General features: G+C 48.4%; 8 protein-coding genes across 8 annotated transcripts, besides 5 other annotated features; all 8 read left to right on the top strand.

Annotated features, from left to right (window-relative positions):
- Positions 1-131: 131 nt before the first annotated feature.
- Positions 132-161: a microsatellite.
- A 516-nt stretch (positions 162-677) lies between these two features.
- Positions 678-700: a sequence feature (AT_rich).
- A 254-nt stretch (positions 701-954) lies between these two features.
- On the top strand, positions 955-3,183 carry Tb11.01.8150 (hypothetical protein, conserved; the record flags this gene model as incomplete). The annotated part of the gene is made up of 1 exon (XM_824610.1): positions 955-3,183. The coding sequence occupies one exon, from the start codon at positions 955-957 to the stop codon at positions 3,181-3,183; it is 2,229 nt and encodes a 742-aa protein (XP_829703.1).
- Positions 3,184-3,603: 420 nt separating this feature from the next.
- Positions 3,604-4,005, top strand: Tb11.01.8140 (hypothetical protein, conserved; the record flags this gene model as incomplete). The annotated part of the gene is made up of 1 exon (XM_824609.1): positions 3,604-4,005. One exon carries the CDS (start codon positions 3,604-3,606, stop codon positions 4,003-4,005), a length of 402 nt encoding a protein of 133 aa, XP_829702.1.
- A 470-nt stretch (positions 4,006-4,475) lies between these two features.
- On the top strand, positions 4,476-5,048 carry Tb11.01.8130 (hypothetical protein, conserved; the record flags this gene model as incomplete). The annotated part of the gene is made up of 1 exon (XM_824608.1): positions 4,476-5,048. One exon carries the CDS (start codon positions 4,476-4,478, stop codon positions 5,046-5,048), a length of 573 nt encoding a protein of 190 aa, XP_829701.1.
- Positions 5,049-5,413: 365 nt separating this feature from the next.
- Tb11.01.8120 (hypothetical protein, conserved) lies at positions 5,414-5,875 on the top strand (the record flags this gene model as incomplete). The annotated part of the gene is made up of 1 exon (XM_824607.1): positions 5,414-5,875. The coding sequence occupies one exon, from the start codon at positions 5,414-5,416 to the stop codon at positions 5,873-5,875; it is 462 nt and encodes a 153-aa protein (XP_829700.1).
- A 434-nt stretch (positions 5,876-6,309) lies between these two features.
- Positions 6,310-7,203, top strand: Tb11.01.8110 (hypothetical protein, conserved; the record flags this gene model as incomplete). Its single annotated transcript, XM_824606.1, has 1 exon — positions 6,310-7,203. One exon carries the CDS (start codon positions 6,310-6,312, stop codon positions 7,201-7,203), a length of 894 nt encoding a protein of 297 aa, XP_829699.1.
- Positions 7,204-7,600: 397 nt separating this feature from the next.
- Positions 7,601-7,624: a microsatellite.
- A 387-nt stretch (positions 7,625-8,011) lies between these two features.
- Tb11.01.8100 (enolase, putative) lies at positions 8,012-9,535 on the top strand (the record flags this gene model as incomplete). Its single annotated transcript, XM_824605.1, has 1 exon — positions 8,012-9,535. One exon carries the CDS (start codon positions 8,012-8,014, stop codon positions 9,533-9,535), a length of 1,524 nt encoding a protein of 507 aa, XP_829698.1.
- Positions 9,536-10,139: 604 nt separating this feature from the next.
- Positions 10,140-11,114, top strand: Tb11.01.8090 (kinetoplast DNA-associated protein, putative; the record flags this gene model as incomplete). Its single annotated transcript, XM_824604.1, has 1 exon — positions 10,140-11,114. One exon carries the CDS (start codon positions 10,140-10,142, stop codon positions 11,112-11,114), a length of 975 nt encoding a protein of 324 aa, XP_829697.1.
- A 346-nt stretch (positions 11,115-11,460) lies between these two features.
- Positions 11,461-11,524: a microsatellite.
- Positions 11,525-12,445: 921 nt separating this feature from the next.
- On the top strand, positions 12,446-12,742 carry Tb11.01.8085 (cyclin dependant kinase regulatory subunit; the record flags this gene model as incomplete). Its single annotated transcript, XM_824603.1, has 1 exon — positions 12,446-12,742. The coding sequence occupies one exon, from the start codon at positions 12,446-12,448 to the stop codon at positions 12,740-12,742; it is 297 nt and encodes a 98-aa protein (XP_829696.1).
- Positions 12,743-12,861: 119 nt separating this feature from the next.
- Positions 12,862-12,882: a microsatellite.
- Between the last annotated feature and the right edge of the window lie 247 nt (positions 12,883-13,129).

Raw genomic sequence — 13,129 nt, 5'->3', positions numbered from 1 at the left:
TATTTATTTTTGATAGTGGGGCAGGGGTCAAAGAGGAGATATGAAGGTTCATTTCATGTCTATTATACGTGTAGCTCAATTAGAGAAGACCTTACTTTTTTTTTTTTATGTCCTGTTGTTCTGTCGCTCTTTTGTTGTTGTCGTTGTCGATGTTGTTGTTGATTTAATGTCGATGTTGATCTCCCCCTTTCTTTTTCTTTTCTTTTTCTATTTGGTACGTGTTTTGAGGTACGTGGATTTCCTCCGCCCCCCCCCCTCCCTCCCTCCTTCATAACGTGTGATTACTCACGGTGAATTCCCCCCCCCCATTCGTTGCGTGACTGTTACGTTTCAACTCATTGTAGAGGAGGAAGAGGAGGAGAAGGGCGAAGTAACTGCAGGTGCACGTGGTCGTGTGTGTTCAGTGCATCATGTTGTTGTATGAAGTGCGTGTCCCTTCTCCTTATTCTCGTTTTTTTTGTTTTTTCAAATCTCTTTCTTTCACTTCAAGAATACTTTTCCATCTCCTCTCTGTATTGAGCTTCACCAGATTTTCAAGTGAAACAACAAATTGTTCCGCCAAAGCACGTATATATATATATATATACAAACTCTCCGTGCATGCGTCACTTCCCATTTGTGCTGCTTCGTTGTGCTCGTGTGTTTGGATTTCATTAGTGGTGCTTCTTTGCTGCTCCTATTTATTTTTTTATTTATTTTTGTTTCTTCTTCCTAAAACATGCCATTGTGTTCTTATTCCTTTCTTTCCCTCCCCCCTTCTGCGGCCTCCTCTTTTTGCAACGCGGTTTACTGTGTACACCTGTGGACCAGCGCCTCCGCCGCAATCACCGAAGAAGTAACTTCATCAGTGGAGGGAAATAAAAAGAAATACGCTCTGTGGGCCCGTTCGCTTGCGCGTGAGCCGTAAGAGAAACAAAAAGAGAAGGAATCGCATAGGGTTTAGTTGAAGTTGCCATGCGCTGGACCACTCTGTTGTTGGCTGCTCCCAAGAAGAAATTGCGTGGGACAGTAATCTCATGGCATCCCTTCGAGCGCCGCGGTTCCATCGTTTGCGCCGAGGATCAGAAGACGTATGCAATTCCTAACGCTCGGGCCTTTGAGACAATTCTACCGACGCAAATACATTCTTTAGTTGGAGCTCACGTCGAGTTTATGGCAATCAGTAGCGCGAGGGAAACCGATAGCGTTATCACACGCAACCGTGTGGACGAGATCACTGCGAAAAGCTACATGCAGCCCACTCCTGTGGACTTTCTTGCCGTCTTCCGCTCAGATACACGGCAAGAGGAAAAAGATACACCCAGTTCCCTTCGGGGAGGAATGAAAGCTACATTACCCGAACGGCAAGCGGTACCAACGCCATTGCAACCCGAGTTGTTTGCTGGGAACATTGTGGTGGACCTTGACAGTCTGTCATTGCTCCCTGACAGCGACCGCAACTGCAACCGTAACCGTAACAGCGATGCAGTGGACATGTGGGAGGCTGAAGATGGTATTTTAATGGGAGGCATTCCAGCCCCGCTTGGCTTAAAGGACCTCCGAAACACCGTTGTACTGGACAGTGATACTAAAGAATTGTTACGCTTACGACGACGATTTGGGGACGAGAAGAAGGCACGTGAAGAACTGGAGAGGCGGCGGCGGGAGCTGAAGGTTGCCGAGGCCCAAAAGAGGACGGTTTTAGCAACGGAGCAAACGGGAATTGTGCTCGCGTGGTCCCAACTGTACCGTAGCGGAGTTGTGTTATGCGATGTGACCGCGCTCCCCGATTCTCCATCCTCCGCCCCTCTTGCAATGGAGGGACCGGAGGGAAATGTTTGTATTATACGCAATGTAGATGCTTTCGACACCGCACTCCCAACGGCTTTGGATTTGGTGGGACGCATTGTCACTTTTAAAAAGGTAACGTACACTGCACATCCATCAAAAGTGTTCGCCGAGAACATTACTGTTTCGGGTGAAATAAACTTTGAGGGGGCGCGTGCTAGCGCGGTTGAGGCTAAGGTGAAGGAGTCCGCCGAAGCGCACCAAGCGAAACGGACAAAGCAATTCGGTACGCTGTTTGATGATGCGGCTGACGAAAGCGATGAACCTCTTCCGTCTGGTCCGCTCTATGGTGTGGTCACTCGATGGAGCGGTGGACAGGGCATTATTGAAACGGGAAACAGACGTCTGTATTACATCCGTTCTGCTGCTGATTTTGTGCAGCTTATCGACCAGAAAAGCAGCTCTATTCGAGGGGCTGTTGTGTGTTTTAATGTTGATCCCAAGGACCGCCGGAACGCCAAGGAGATCAGCGTTCTTTCTTTGGCGGTGAGAGATACGACTAGCACAGCTTCTACCTTGGGGATACGTGACGTGGCGTTTGTGACTGACAGAAGTGTTTCTTGCGGCTCAAGCGGTGTTGAGTGTGCCGCTGTGGTAGCGGCACCTCCGGCTGCTGCAGCTTGGATTGAAGGAATGATAGTCACGTGGTCACCACTGGAGGCGCAAGCTGTTATTGAGGGGGATGATGGTAACCGGTACCTTATACGTGATGGGGAAGAGAATATTGTTGACTATAAGTCACGTAGTCTGTTGCTGAGAAAAGGACGGCGCGTGAGGTTTACATCGGAAGGTGTCACAGGTCGACTTGCGTCCAACGTTACTCTTCTCGATGAGGAGGCGGATGAAGCGACTATAGCTGAGGCAGAATTGCATGAGCGCCAGAGTCGTCTTAGTGACGGTCACGGTGAAGAGGCCATTGCGTCGCCCTTGAGTACGGCCTATTGGATAAGTCGTATGGACAAGGTTGGGTACGACACTGCTGAGGTGAAACGGATGCAAAACAAGGCCATCACCTTCGAGGATGACGACGATGAGGACGACAAATTGCTTGATAGTGAGGACCTCTTCAAGAAGGATCACTGGTTTAACGACCCACGGAAGAACATGCGACTACCAAACAGTGATGTGACAGCGGGTAATCTCGCTCTCATTGGTCCAGCGTCAATGATGAATATTGCAATGAAGGCGCATGATCCTAAGAAGTTGGAAAAGATGAAGAATAAGTACTATAATCGCCTAACGGAACCAATGAAGGAATATGCGTGGAAGCAAGCGAAGGAGCTCGCACCCAAGTACGAGAAGCGCATCAAGGACGCTCAAGAGAAGGGTGAAGAGCCCCGGTTTTCCTTCTATTAACTCGGTGAAGGAATCAGGAAGAAGATTATTCCATGTCCCACTAGTGAATAGCGTAGCTTTAAAAGGTCACGGTATCGGCAGCGATCCACGGGGCTACGCAATTTTACTGTTTCCAATTGTCGAGAATTAGCTCGTAGTTATCGTTGTTTTACTTGCATGAGAAGGAAGAGAATGCTTGTCAGCTGACCTTCATGTACGTTTTCTTCCATTTTCCTTGATACTCCCCTTTCCCTACTCTTTTTTTTCATTTCTTATCCAAATGAAAGCTTACTGAGAAGCCGTCTTCTCAGTAGTAAGGTTTGCGGCGAGAAGGGTAGTGGCGAGGGAACGGGAAAGGCTGTGAGGTGTGATTGCGAAGAGAGGGAAAGTGTGTTGAAGGGAATATTAGTTGCGGAAGTGAGTAGACCTCTTATATCAACGATGGTTTCCAAAACGCGGCGGCAGCGACAGAAGCGAAAGAGTGCGATGGATGCCAACGGCGGAGTATTACCTCCAGTCATTCCATCTGAGCGGAAGTCCGTACACCTGAAAAAAACACGGCCCAAGATGAAGGGAAAGATGAAGATCCGCCTCGGCCACGAGTCGCCAGTTGACATTTATGAAGGCTTTGAGGAGCGTAAGGGTGTGCTGTGGCGTTGCCCTACCTGTACTAAGGAATGCCGAGTGATGGGTTTCTGTGTGGATTGCGCAAGTGGCAGAAAGTCTCGTGTTCACACTGGAGTTACGATGTCACGACATTCAACGGCGAAAAAGGAGGTCAGCCTACCCGTCTCCTCAGGTGTAGTGAAGAAGAAACTAAAGTTGAAAAAGAAAGTGAAGTAGCTTTGTCGCATGCGGAGCCGCACGGGGGCGCCACAGCCCCTGTGAAGCGCATTTGCAGAAAGCCAAACGATGTAGTGACGATGACACATGCTCAAACATGTGCTTTGCGCTGTGCACTATAGTGTGCGCAGTTACGTGGGTGATGATTGTTAGATCTGGACTTGTGTTGGCGCTCGTGTGTATGAAGACATCATTACCTAAAGTCGTATGCGGTCCGTTTAAATGTTTTAATATTTACTCCACAACTGCACCATAAGATTGTTCACCCGTTTGGACCACCTCGCTCTTTTACTATAAGCTCCCTCCTATTCGCACCCCTAAAAAAGTACAGGCAACATATACATAAGCTGCTTAAGCGAATTGCTGCAAGTACAGGTATCGTACCTGTCCCGAATTTGTGATTGGAGAGGAGAAAAGGGCGAGAGCAGACAACTTCGCAGTTGTTGTTGTTTTTTTTGCATCTGAAGAAAATGGATGCGTTTTTGGAGTCGCTGAAGGAGGCTCATGAGGAGGTGATGAATGCCACTGGATGGGGTGCGTTTTTTTCTGGAGAGGGACAGAAGTGGAGCATGAGCCCCATAGGTGCATTCCAGCAGTTTCGGAAGGAAGTTGCCGCTTTTATTTCGGCTGTGAATTGGTGGGAACCGTACTTTAGATATCTCGCACTCTTCCATTTGACCGTTGCTGTCACAGTCGTGCTGACGACTTGGAGGGCTTCCATAGATCGCATTTTTGTAGTTACCGTTTTACTTTTGCTCGTAGTGTGGGGCTCGTCGTATTTAAACGAATGGGGGAGCTCACACGCCTCACAGATATTCGTTGAAAAGGGAGCTAATTACTTTGATCCCTCTGGTTTGTTTATCATGGTGACTTTAGACATGCCACTCTTTTTGCTGGTTTTATGGTTACAAGCTCGCGCGTTTTTGCAACTGCTGAGACTAATGGTCGTTGTGAAGCGGAACCAGATAAAGAGGGAGATGGAGAAGTTTCCTTGTGGGAGAAAAGGTGAAAGGCCTGCAGCTTCAAGCAAGAAAAAAACATGACTTGGTTGTGGATGATCGTGTAGGGGGTTTGCACCCCTGTTAGCTCTTTCCTTTCCCCTTTGTGACGGTGCTTGTCACTGCACGATTCCTTTTGTGCTCTCACTTTCCGGTTGCAAAAGGGAGGTTATTGTACTGCAAACCTTTATCGGTGTGTCGTGCGCCCTTACATTTTCCTCGTTTTTATGGCGTATGGGTGGCCGCTTATAGCCGTTTATTGTTGGAACCGTAACTGAGCCCGGTCCGCTATTTTGTCACGCTGGCACTCGTGCGAGTGGCAACCTTCTCTACACTCCTTCCCATTATTGCTAACTGTACTTTACCTCGCCGTTGCAAATTTAGTATAGCTTATCACTCAGTTGGATGGCATGAGTTCTTCATGGCTGTCCTTCGAGCGGTTCATCCACAGCAAGTTTGCCACCATGTGCCGCCGTGGCCTCGTTGTGTTCGGCTTATTCGGTGTAGGAAGTGACTATTATCTCATGCACTACTACGAGGCCTTTGAGCCAAGTGAGGGCAAGTTGTACTACATCGACTGGAGCCCTATTGGGAGGCCGCGTTGTCAGATCCATTTGTTGCCCAACAACAACTATCCCAACTACAGTCCATGGACTCCAAGGAATGGTGATGTCGTGCTTGCGCGAAGTGTGCCACACGAACCTAACTGGATTCAGCTAATTAGTGGAAGATTTGTGGAGCGCGAGACGTGTGGGGTACAGCTTGCTGTGCCTATTGAGGAGGTTCAGGAACGACAGCGACGTGAGGAACGCGGCAAAGAGGAGTTAAAGAAACTTCTTGGGGTAAAAGATGCGACAGATGAGCAGCTATGAATAGCTGTCAAATACGTGCTTGTATGAGGACGCAGAGGCGTTACTGTTATTTTCATCTGTCGTGCTCCTGTGCATCCGTCATGGTGTCGTTCGTTTGATTTTTTTTTTTTAATCAAGAAGTATTCAGGGAGCGTACTACTGTTACGTATTGTTGTGGATGCCTTGCCGACATTTGTTTCTGCCTCTTTTTCTTTTTCCGGTTGTTTTTTGCTTTATTCTGTGGGAAACAAAAAATTCCCGTTTCCAACGCACGAACGCACCTGCCGTTCCCTCGTTTATGCTGAAGCCCGCGGTGTAACTGGGGTGCAAAGAAAAGCAGAGACCACCAAATCAAGGGGAGCGGTGCCAATCGGGTGATCAAAAAAGTTTGGTGCAGGAGGAGGGGGGCGGAAAGCTGAGGAAAAAAGTGTTTTTTTTCTTATTGCCAACTTGAAATGGTGATGAGGGCGCATCTTCCTCTTTTGAGTCGTGCTTCAACGCTGGCATTCAACCAGCCAGCGCCGAATAGCACATTTTTCGGCCAACGGAGGCAAAAAATACTCGAGGACTTGCAGGAGAACAAAAACGACAAAAGCCTTGCGGGTCGTGTGGACCCTCAAGTGGCTCCTTTAGTGCAGTTCATCAATGAACACTTTAGTTGCTATGTGACGTCCAGCTCCTGTTCCGGTAGGGTATCACTCTTTCATAAAGGTCAACTATCCGCCGGCTGCCCCATAAACCCACTAGCAGAGGCGAAAGTCTTAAAGGCTGATGCCAATGCTGATATGCACAACCGAAAACGTGGCGCCTTTGGTCAGGGAGCATTGTTTCAATCACACGATCCAATCCCTAATGTGGAGGAGATGGTCACGCAGCGCCTGGTACCTGTCTTGGGGTCCTTTGAGGAATGGCGGAGTCGACAACTCCAACTGGAGGGGGGACTCAAGTTAATGCAGGAAAAGAAGTATTTCGACTCACTACTGCACGAGACGGAACTTCTGGAGTTGAAGTTCGAACCAATGATTGTTCATGTTCAGTGCGAGACTCTTGATGATGCCGCGCGGTTGCTTCAATGCGCCAATGAGAGTGGGCAAATGGAGAGTGGAATACTGTCGTGCTCGCGGGGGGCGAACGAGCAGAGGAAAATTACATGCTGCATCACATCGTCATTGCGCGTGGCGCTTCCTTTGTTTGCCCAGGGTTGCTGGCTGTTGGGGCACCCAAAGTTTGACTCTGCGGAGTGGCGTTCACTCCTGACAAATGCATTAGTGCACATGAATGTTTTGTTTGGAGTGAATGAGCAAAGGCGCGGACGGTTTCTGGAGAAACTTCAGAAGCGACTTCTGTAATAGCTAAGGAAAAGATATTATTGTTGTTTCTTTATAGCTTCACCTGCCGAACCATGGAGGCGACTGACCTGTGTGAAAACGAGGAAATACATTTGTAACTCACCTTATCATTACGACTTAACAGTTTGGGATTCACCTTCGGAGAGAAGCGATTTCGATCGCTTAAAGTCTCACGACTGACGACGAGTGGCAACCTGAAGGCGGGCAGCATGTTTTACAATGTGCTTGAAGGGCTGTTTCGGGTGTTATGACATCTGCTTGATGCCCACGTTTACCATTTCGCTCTGCCTACATCTCCGGGGCGTGAGTTAAATAATGGACTGCGGGGTTCTTTACCGAAGCCGGGTGGTTAATAGTTTCCATGCGGTAGCACCATGACGCAGCAGCTGGTGATGCAATATATATATATATATATATATATTATGCCTTTTGGTTTCCCGCTCATAGGAAAGGCACGGAATTTTGGTGCCACTGTGAGGCGGCTGCTCAGCATCAGCATGTGTGCGTAGGTGTGTGTGTGTGGGGGGGGGGGGCAACCGGTTGAGACATAGCATCGCGTTTTGTGACAAATAAAACGAAGAATTCGTAGCGTTTAATAATTCTTTGTTGTTGTCGCGCTAACAAACGCTAATGGAAACTTAAAAAGAAAGCAAGAGTGGGATGGGTAGTTGGGACATCCTCTGTCATGCCACTTTTTTTACGGCACGATTTTTTTCTTCACTTTCTCATTTTTGTATACTAAATTGAGTGTTTTTTTTTTTAATATTCTAGGGCTTTTTTCTCGCCCCGAGGGATCAAAAATTTAGGAATGGAATCCGTCTCATGGAAATTGTATGACAACCAGCATGACCTCAGCGGGATCCTTACGTTGGCGGCACGATCTTGTGTGGACTCCCGCGCCTTGCGGCCCATTGAATATCTCGCAGCGTATTTTAGCACGAAATGCACGGGAGACGAGATACGAACTCTTTCAGCACACGTGATGTTCGCACCAGGAGGCTGCCGTGTACTGCGTATTATTTTGCGCCTGCTAAATGGTATGGAGGTGCAGTCATCTGCCTTGTTGTCAGCGAGTCAGGAGCTCGGTGATAGCTTGGTTGAGCATACGGTTGATCCAGCGGTAATCCATGAGGTGTTGCAGGAAAGTTATTTCCCCCGACTTGTTCCGTGTAGGGCCTGTGATCAGCGGCAATTTGACGAAATTTTATCGCGTGTGGCAGCGACACCTGATTTACCAAATGTGGGTACGGCTGTTGTACATGCCCTCAGTGTTGTTGCATCCGCTGCGGCCTCACGATGCACATCAACACCCGCTTTCCAATACCTTCGTAACACATTTGGGCTACTGACTGATGTAGAAACCTTTTCCATGCCACAGCTGTGCATTGATTTCTTCGGTCCTGAGAACGTTGCGACTGCCCGGGTTGCACTGAAGAGTGTTCTTATTCTTCCTTGCATGCCAAACGGGACTGTGAGCCATGAGGTCATGCAGAAGATATTTGCGGCCTTCAATCATTTCCGCAAGGTGCACAACGCTGCAACCCGAAGCGACGGATCACTCGTATTCAGCACATTTGACAACATAACGGATGCAATCAACTTAGCCGATGAGGTCCTGCGTGCTGTTGAGCTTAGGCCGCAAACCGATGTGTGTCTGGGCCTTCGTCTAGCCGCACCAGCCACCAGAACACAGAAGGAGGCTAAAGATGGTGGGGAGGTTTTCTACTCCATGTTCCCCGGTGAACAAGATATCACAGGGTCGCAGCTGGCTGAGTACGTGCGAGAGCAGGTCCAAGCAAGCGCGAACTTGGTGGTTTATGTTGAGGATACCCACTGTGATGTCGATACGATCGGACTGCGGCGACTTCATGCCACGATTGGGGGCACAGCTGTGTTTTCTGGTTATGACCTCTACCGTCGGTCAAAGTACGAAAAGGTGGAACAGGGGCTTGACGAACTGTGGACGTCCAATGTGGTGCTTGAGGCAAGTGCTATTGGATCTCTTTCTGCGCTGTGCGACAATGTGCGGATGGTGCGTCGGCACGAGGGCTGCACAATCGCACTAGCGCCGCAGAGCTTAATGCACAACGTGGCCTTTGCTGTGCACCTTGCTGTGGGCGTGGGAGCGCGGTTTCTGTGTGTTGGGGGGCTGATGGACGTTGTGCAATGCGAAGTGGTTTCGCAATATTTGTATGTGCAGGATGAATTGGAGCAATCAAGACTACTTTTAGAAGAGGCACCGAAGCCTCCATGCGCCGTGCTTCCGGATGCACCAACAGATACGGTGCCGGAGATCAAGCGGCGCTTGGATAAGAAGAAGCGCAAGAAGTGAGGGATGACACGACCTGGCTGTGTAACGCGGAGTATGTTAGCATTTCCCTACGAGCATGTAAACTTGTGTCGTATGCTAGCTGGCATAATTTCCCCCCTTTTTTCCCCCTCCATCAGCTGCTCCCCTCGTTGCTACCCTGCTGGCCCTGTGTACCGTTATTCCCTTCGTTTCTTTCTCTCTTTTTTCCTCTTATTGTTAATTTGTCTATCAAGGTGTAAAACTGTGGCAACCACGCTGCTGTGCTTTATTTGGCAGGGTGCACACGCGTCTTGTCATCTTGAATGTTACATTAAGTGTAGGGTGGAGACCGGTTTGAATGCTGAATTGTTAATTCAGAGCCTGTGCTGAAGGCTGCCGCCCACAGCACTTCAGTGTTCTTCAAGTTTCCCACCCTCCTTCTGTGAAGAGGGATGTGCACGAAGGACATCCATCGGATAGTAACAAAACACAATGCCAGTAAATCTGGATCCTTACACGCATCAAATAGTGGAGCTGAGAACTATACCCATTTCCTCCAATTTCATCTTCTTCCCACCTCTTTCATATATGTATATATATATATGCATAGGAAGGTAATAGACTCAGTAAGGAATCACGTAACGTCATGTTGTTCCGCACCGTCAAACTTCTGCGCGTGAGCCCCTTTTCTGTTTTCATGAAGGACCTGAAGAAAACGGGGGAGCTCCGCAACATGTCGTTGGCTAATGGTGCGCGAGTTGCTTCGCGTATGTACCGCAACTTGACTCCCTCCCAGATGCGATCACTCCAGGAGCGGGCCAGCAAAATTACGTATCCTGCTCTCAAAGCATTCAACGATTTTCAGCGCCGTGAGTGTCGCAATCTAACCCACATGACGAATGCGGAACGGCAGCGTGTTGTTGGCGAGATGTGGAGAAAGTCGGCCAAGCGGAGGGAGCTACAGCTCAAGAAGATACAGGCGAAGAGCAGGGAGAGGCGCGAGGAGCGAAAGCTTCGCATGCAAGACGAGATGAAAAAGAGGTTATTCCCGACAGTGAGGAAGTATAGAATCCACAAGGTGGACCCAGCCGACATTAAACGCCCCGGATTCCCCGATATTACGGCATCCAAGAAAGTAAAGGGGGGTACTATGAGCAAGAAAAGCGACAGGAACAGGGGTACCAACAAGGGTAAGGGTGTTGGCACTGGCAAAGTTGTCAGTATGGGCAAGAGCGCCGTTAGAGACAAGATTGCCGGTACGAGCAGGTCAGCCAATGTAAGCAGGGTTATCAACACGGGTCGGGGCGCCATCAAGGGTAAGATTGCCAGCGTACGTAAAGCTCCCAGTATGAGTGAGAGTATGAGTAAAAGTAAGGGAAAACTGACCTCTCCTAGTAAAGGAGCTCCAGTGAACCTCATGAAGGTGAGGGGGAGGGTACCGGCTGCAGGGAAACCCGGTCTGAAGGAGGTAACCAACGAGAGGAGAGCGACAAGAGGTTCGCAGACAGTGAGGGACGTGATCATTGGCAGGGATGCAAAACGCCGTCTCGCGGTGTCGAGGGGCGTCAAAAACCTGAAGAAGAATAAAGAGAGCAGGAAGCCACCCGTAAGGAGGCGTTAGAGTATAGAAAAACATGCAAACAACAACAAGGAACAAACAAGAAACGAAAGTACTGAACCTAAATCCAGGCAAAGTCAAACCGAAAGAGGCACTAGATCGTGGGGGAAATGAGGGTAAATAGTGAAGTTGCTAAACATAGAAAAGAGAATGCAACAGCTCTTCCAGTGCATACTACGGTGGAACCTAGTAGCGGAAGTGATCATTGCTGGAGCGCAAAATGTCTCGGTCTTTAGAAGTCGGCATTGGGGAATATAAAAGGAAGTTCCTCCTTCACGCTCTCTTCAGACCTCTTGTTCCCCATATTTCTCCCTTACACACTTCATTCCTTTCTTCACTTTGATAAAAGATTCATTTGTTTACTTATTTTTTCGTATTTTGTTTATCACAATCCCTTATTTATTTATTTTTTTGCCCTTTAGTTTTGCGCTCTGCCCCCCCCCCCCACACTCTCTCTCTTTTCCCCACCTCTCCACTGCCACGTTTGGATTCCTGCGGGATGCAACCTGGTGGACACCATTATGTGTGAAGCAGCAAACTACACACACACGAAAAAAAAAGAAAAAGAAAATACAGAAAAGGCGTGTTGGAGTTGAAAACAAAGTAATAGAAGTAATGGAACAACAACGACAAAAAAAAAACAAAAAACGAAGCGGAGGTAACCAAAGGCAACTGTAGAGAGAGAGAGAGGGGAGGGAGTCCCGCTTCAGCACTCAAATTGTGTCGACAGTTCAGGCAGAGGCAACGACGCGGTGAGAGGCGTTCAAGCGTCTGCCAATGAAAAGTGAGCGGGGGCGGGAGTGAGGTGTGAGAGATTGGAAGGGAATACGTGGGGAGGGAGAGAGGAGAAAATGTTGAATAGGGAAACGCAATTCTGTAGTGTTTTCGTTTCCATGTTCTCGTCGTTGTTGTTAATTTTCATTCTCTAGCCTTCTCTCCATATGCACACTGCCTTTCATGCGCACCGACCTTCAAATGCGTGGGTTATCCGCGGTTGAGCAACGGTGATGTTACCTTTCCACTTTTTGTCTTTCACTCCTACTTTTTGTTTGTTTGTGTTTTCTTACTTATTTTTTTTTCTTCTCCACTTCGCGGACCGTCCGCATCAGGTATACACACAAATACAGTCGCTTGCGTATCCCTGAAACCTAACCTGAACTGTAGTACATCTAGAAAACAACACTAACGGGAAAGCGAAAAAAGAGGTAAATATTCAAACGCTAAGAGTGAGGGGAGAGAGAGAGAGAGCCATCGGGAGAGTGGGGACAACTAGCGGTGAGGGGGAAAATCATAATTGCGGTGCCGCAGTTGTTTACTTTTATAGGGGGGAAAGGATGTCTGGCCGGGACTACTTCTCCATCACCGACCCCGTTCAGCGTGAACAGGCACGAATGATGATCAGCAAATTGCAATCAAAGATTCTTTACAGTGACAAGTACTACGATGATGAATATGAGTACCGCCATGTCATTTTACCGAAGGACTTCTCACGGCTGGTTCCGCGTGGCCGTTTAATGGAGGAGTCGGAGTGGCGTCAACTTGGCGTCCAGCAGTCGGTGGGATGGCGGCACTACATGTTGCATGCCCCAGAGCCGCATGTGTTACTATTCAAGCGGCCCAAGACACAATAGATGATACAAGAAGGAAGGAGCTGCGGATCGTATGTACACACATAAGAGGAGAGCATAACATGACATACACACGCAAATATATATATATATACTTCCACCAGCTCTCTTCTTTCCTTTCCTTTGTTTTTGTTTTTGTTTTTTGCTTTGTCCCTTGCTCCCTTTTAGTGCCTTCTCATTTCTATTTTGTCACATTAGCATGGGAGAGGAGAACGTACGGATGGAGAGGAGGAAAACACTCACACATCTGGGGGAGACTTCGCAAAGAAGAGCACATTAACTTGATGTGTCGTCGTTTTGCCGTTAGTGTTGTGTCGGGAGCTTCCCTGCCTTTTTATTTTATTTTTTTGTTTGAAAAGGTGGGGGAGGACAGTTGCGGTTGAGGAAGTT

Source organism: Trypanosoma brucei, assembly GCF_000002445.2.
Source record: "Trypanosoma brucei brucei TREU927 chromosome 11 chr11_scaffold01 genomic scaffold, whole genome shotgun sequence".
Taxonomy (NCBI): domain Eukaryota; phylum Euglenozoa; class Kinetoplastea; order Trypanosomatida; family Trypanosomatidae; genus Trypanosoma; species Trypanosoma brucei.
This window is presented reverse-complemented; position numbering and strand designations above follow the sequence as displayed.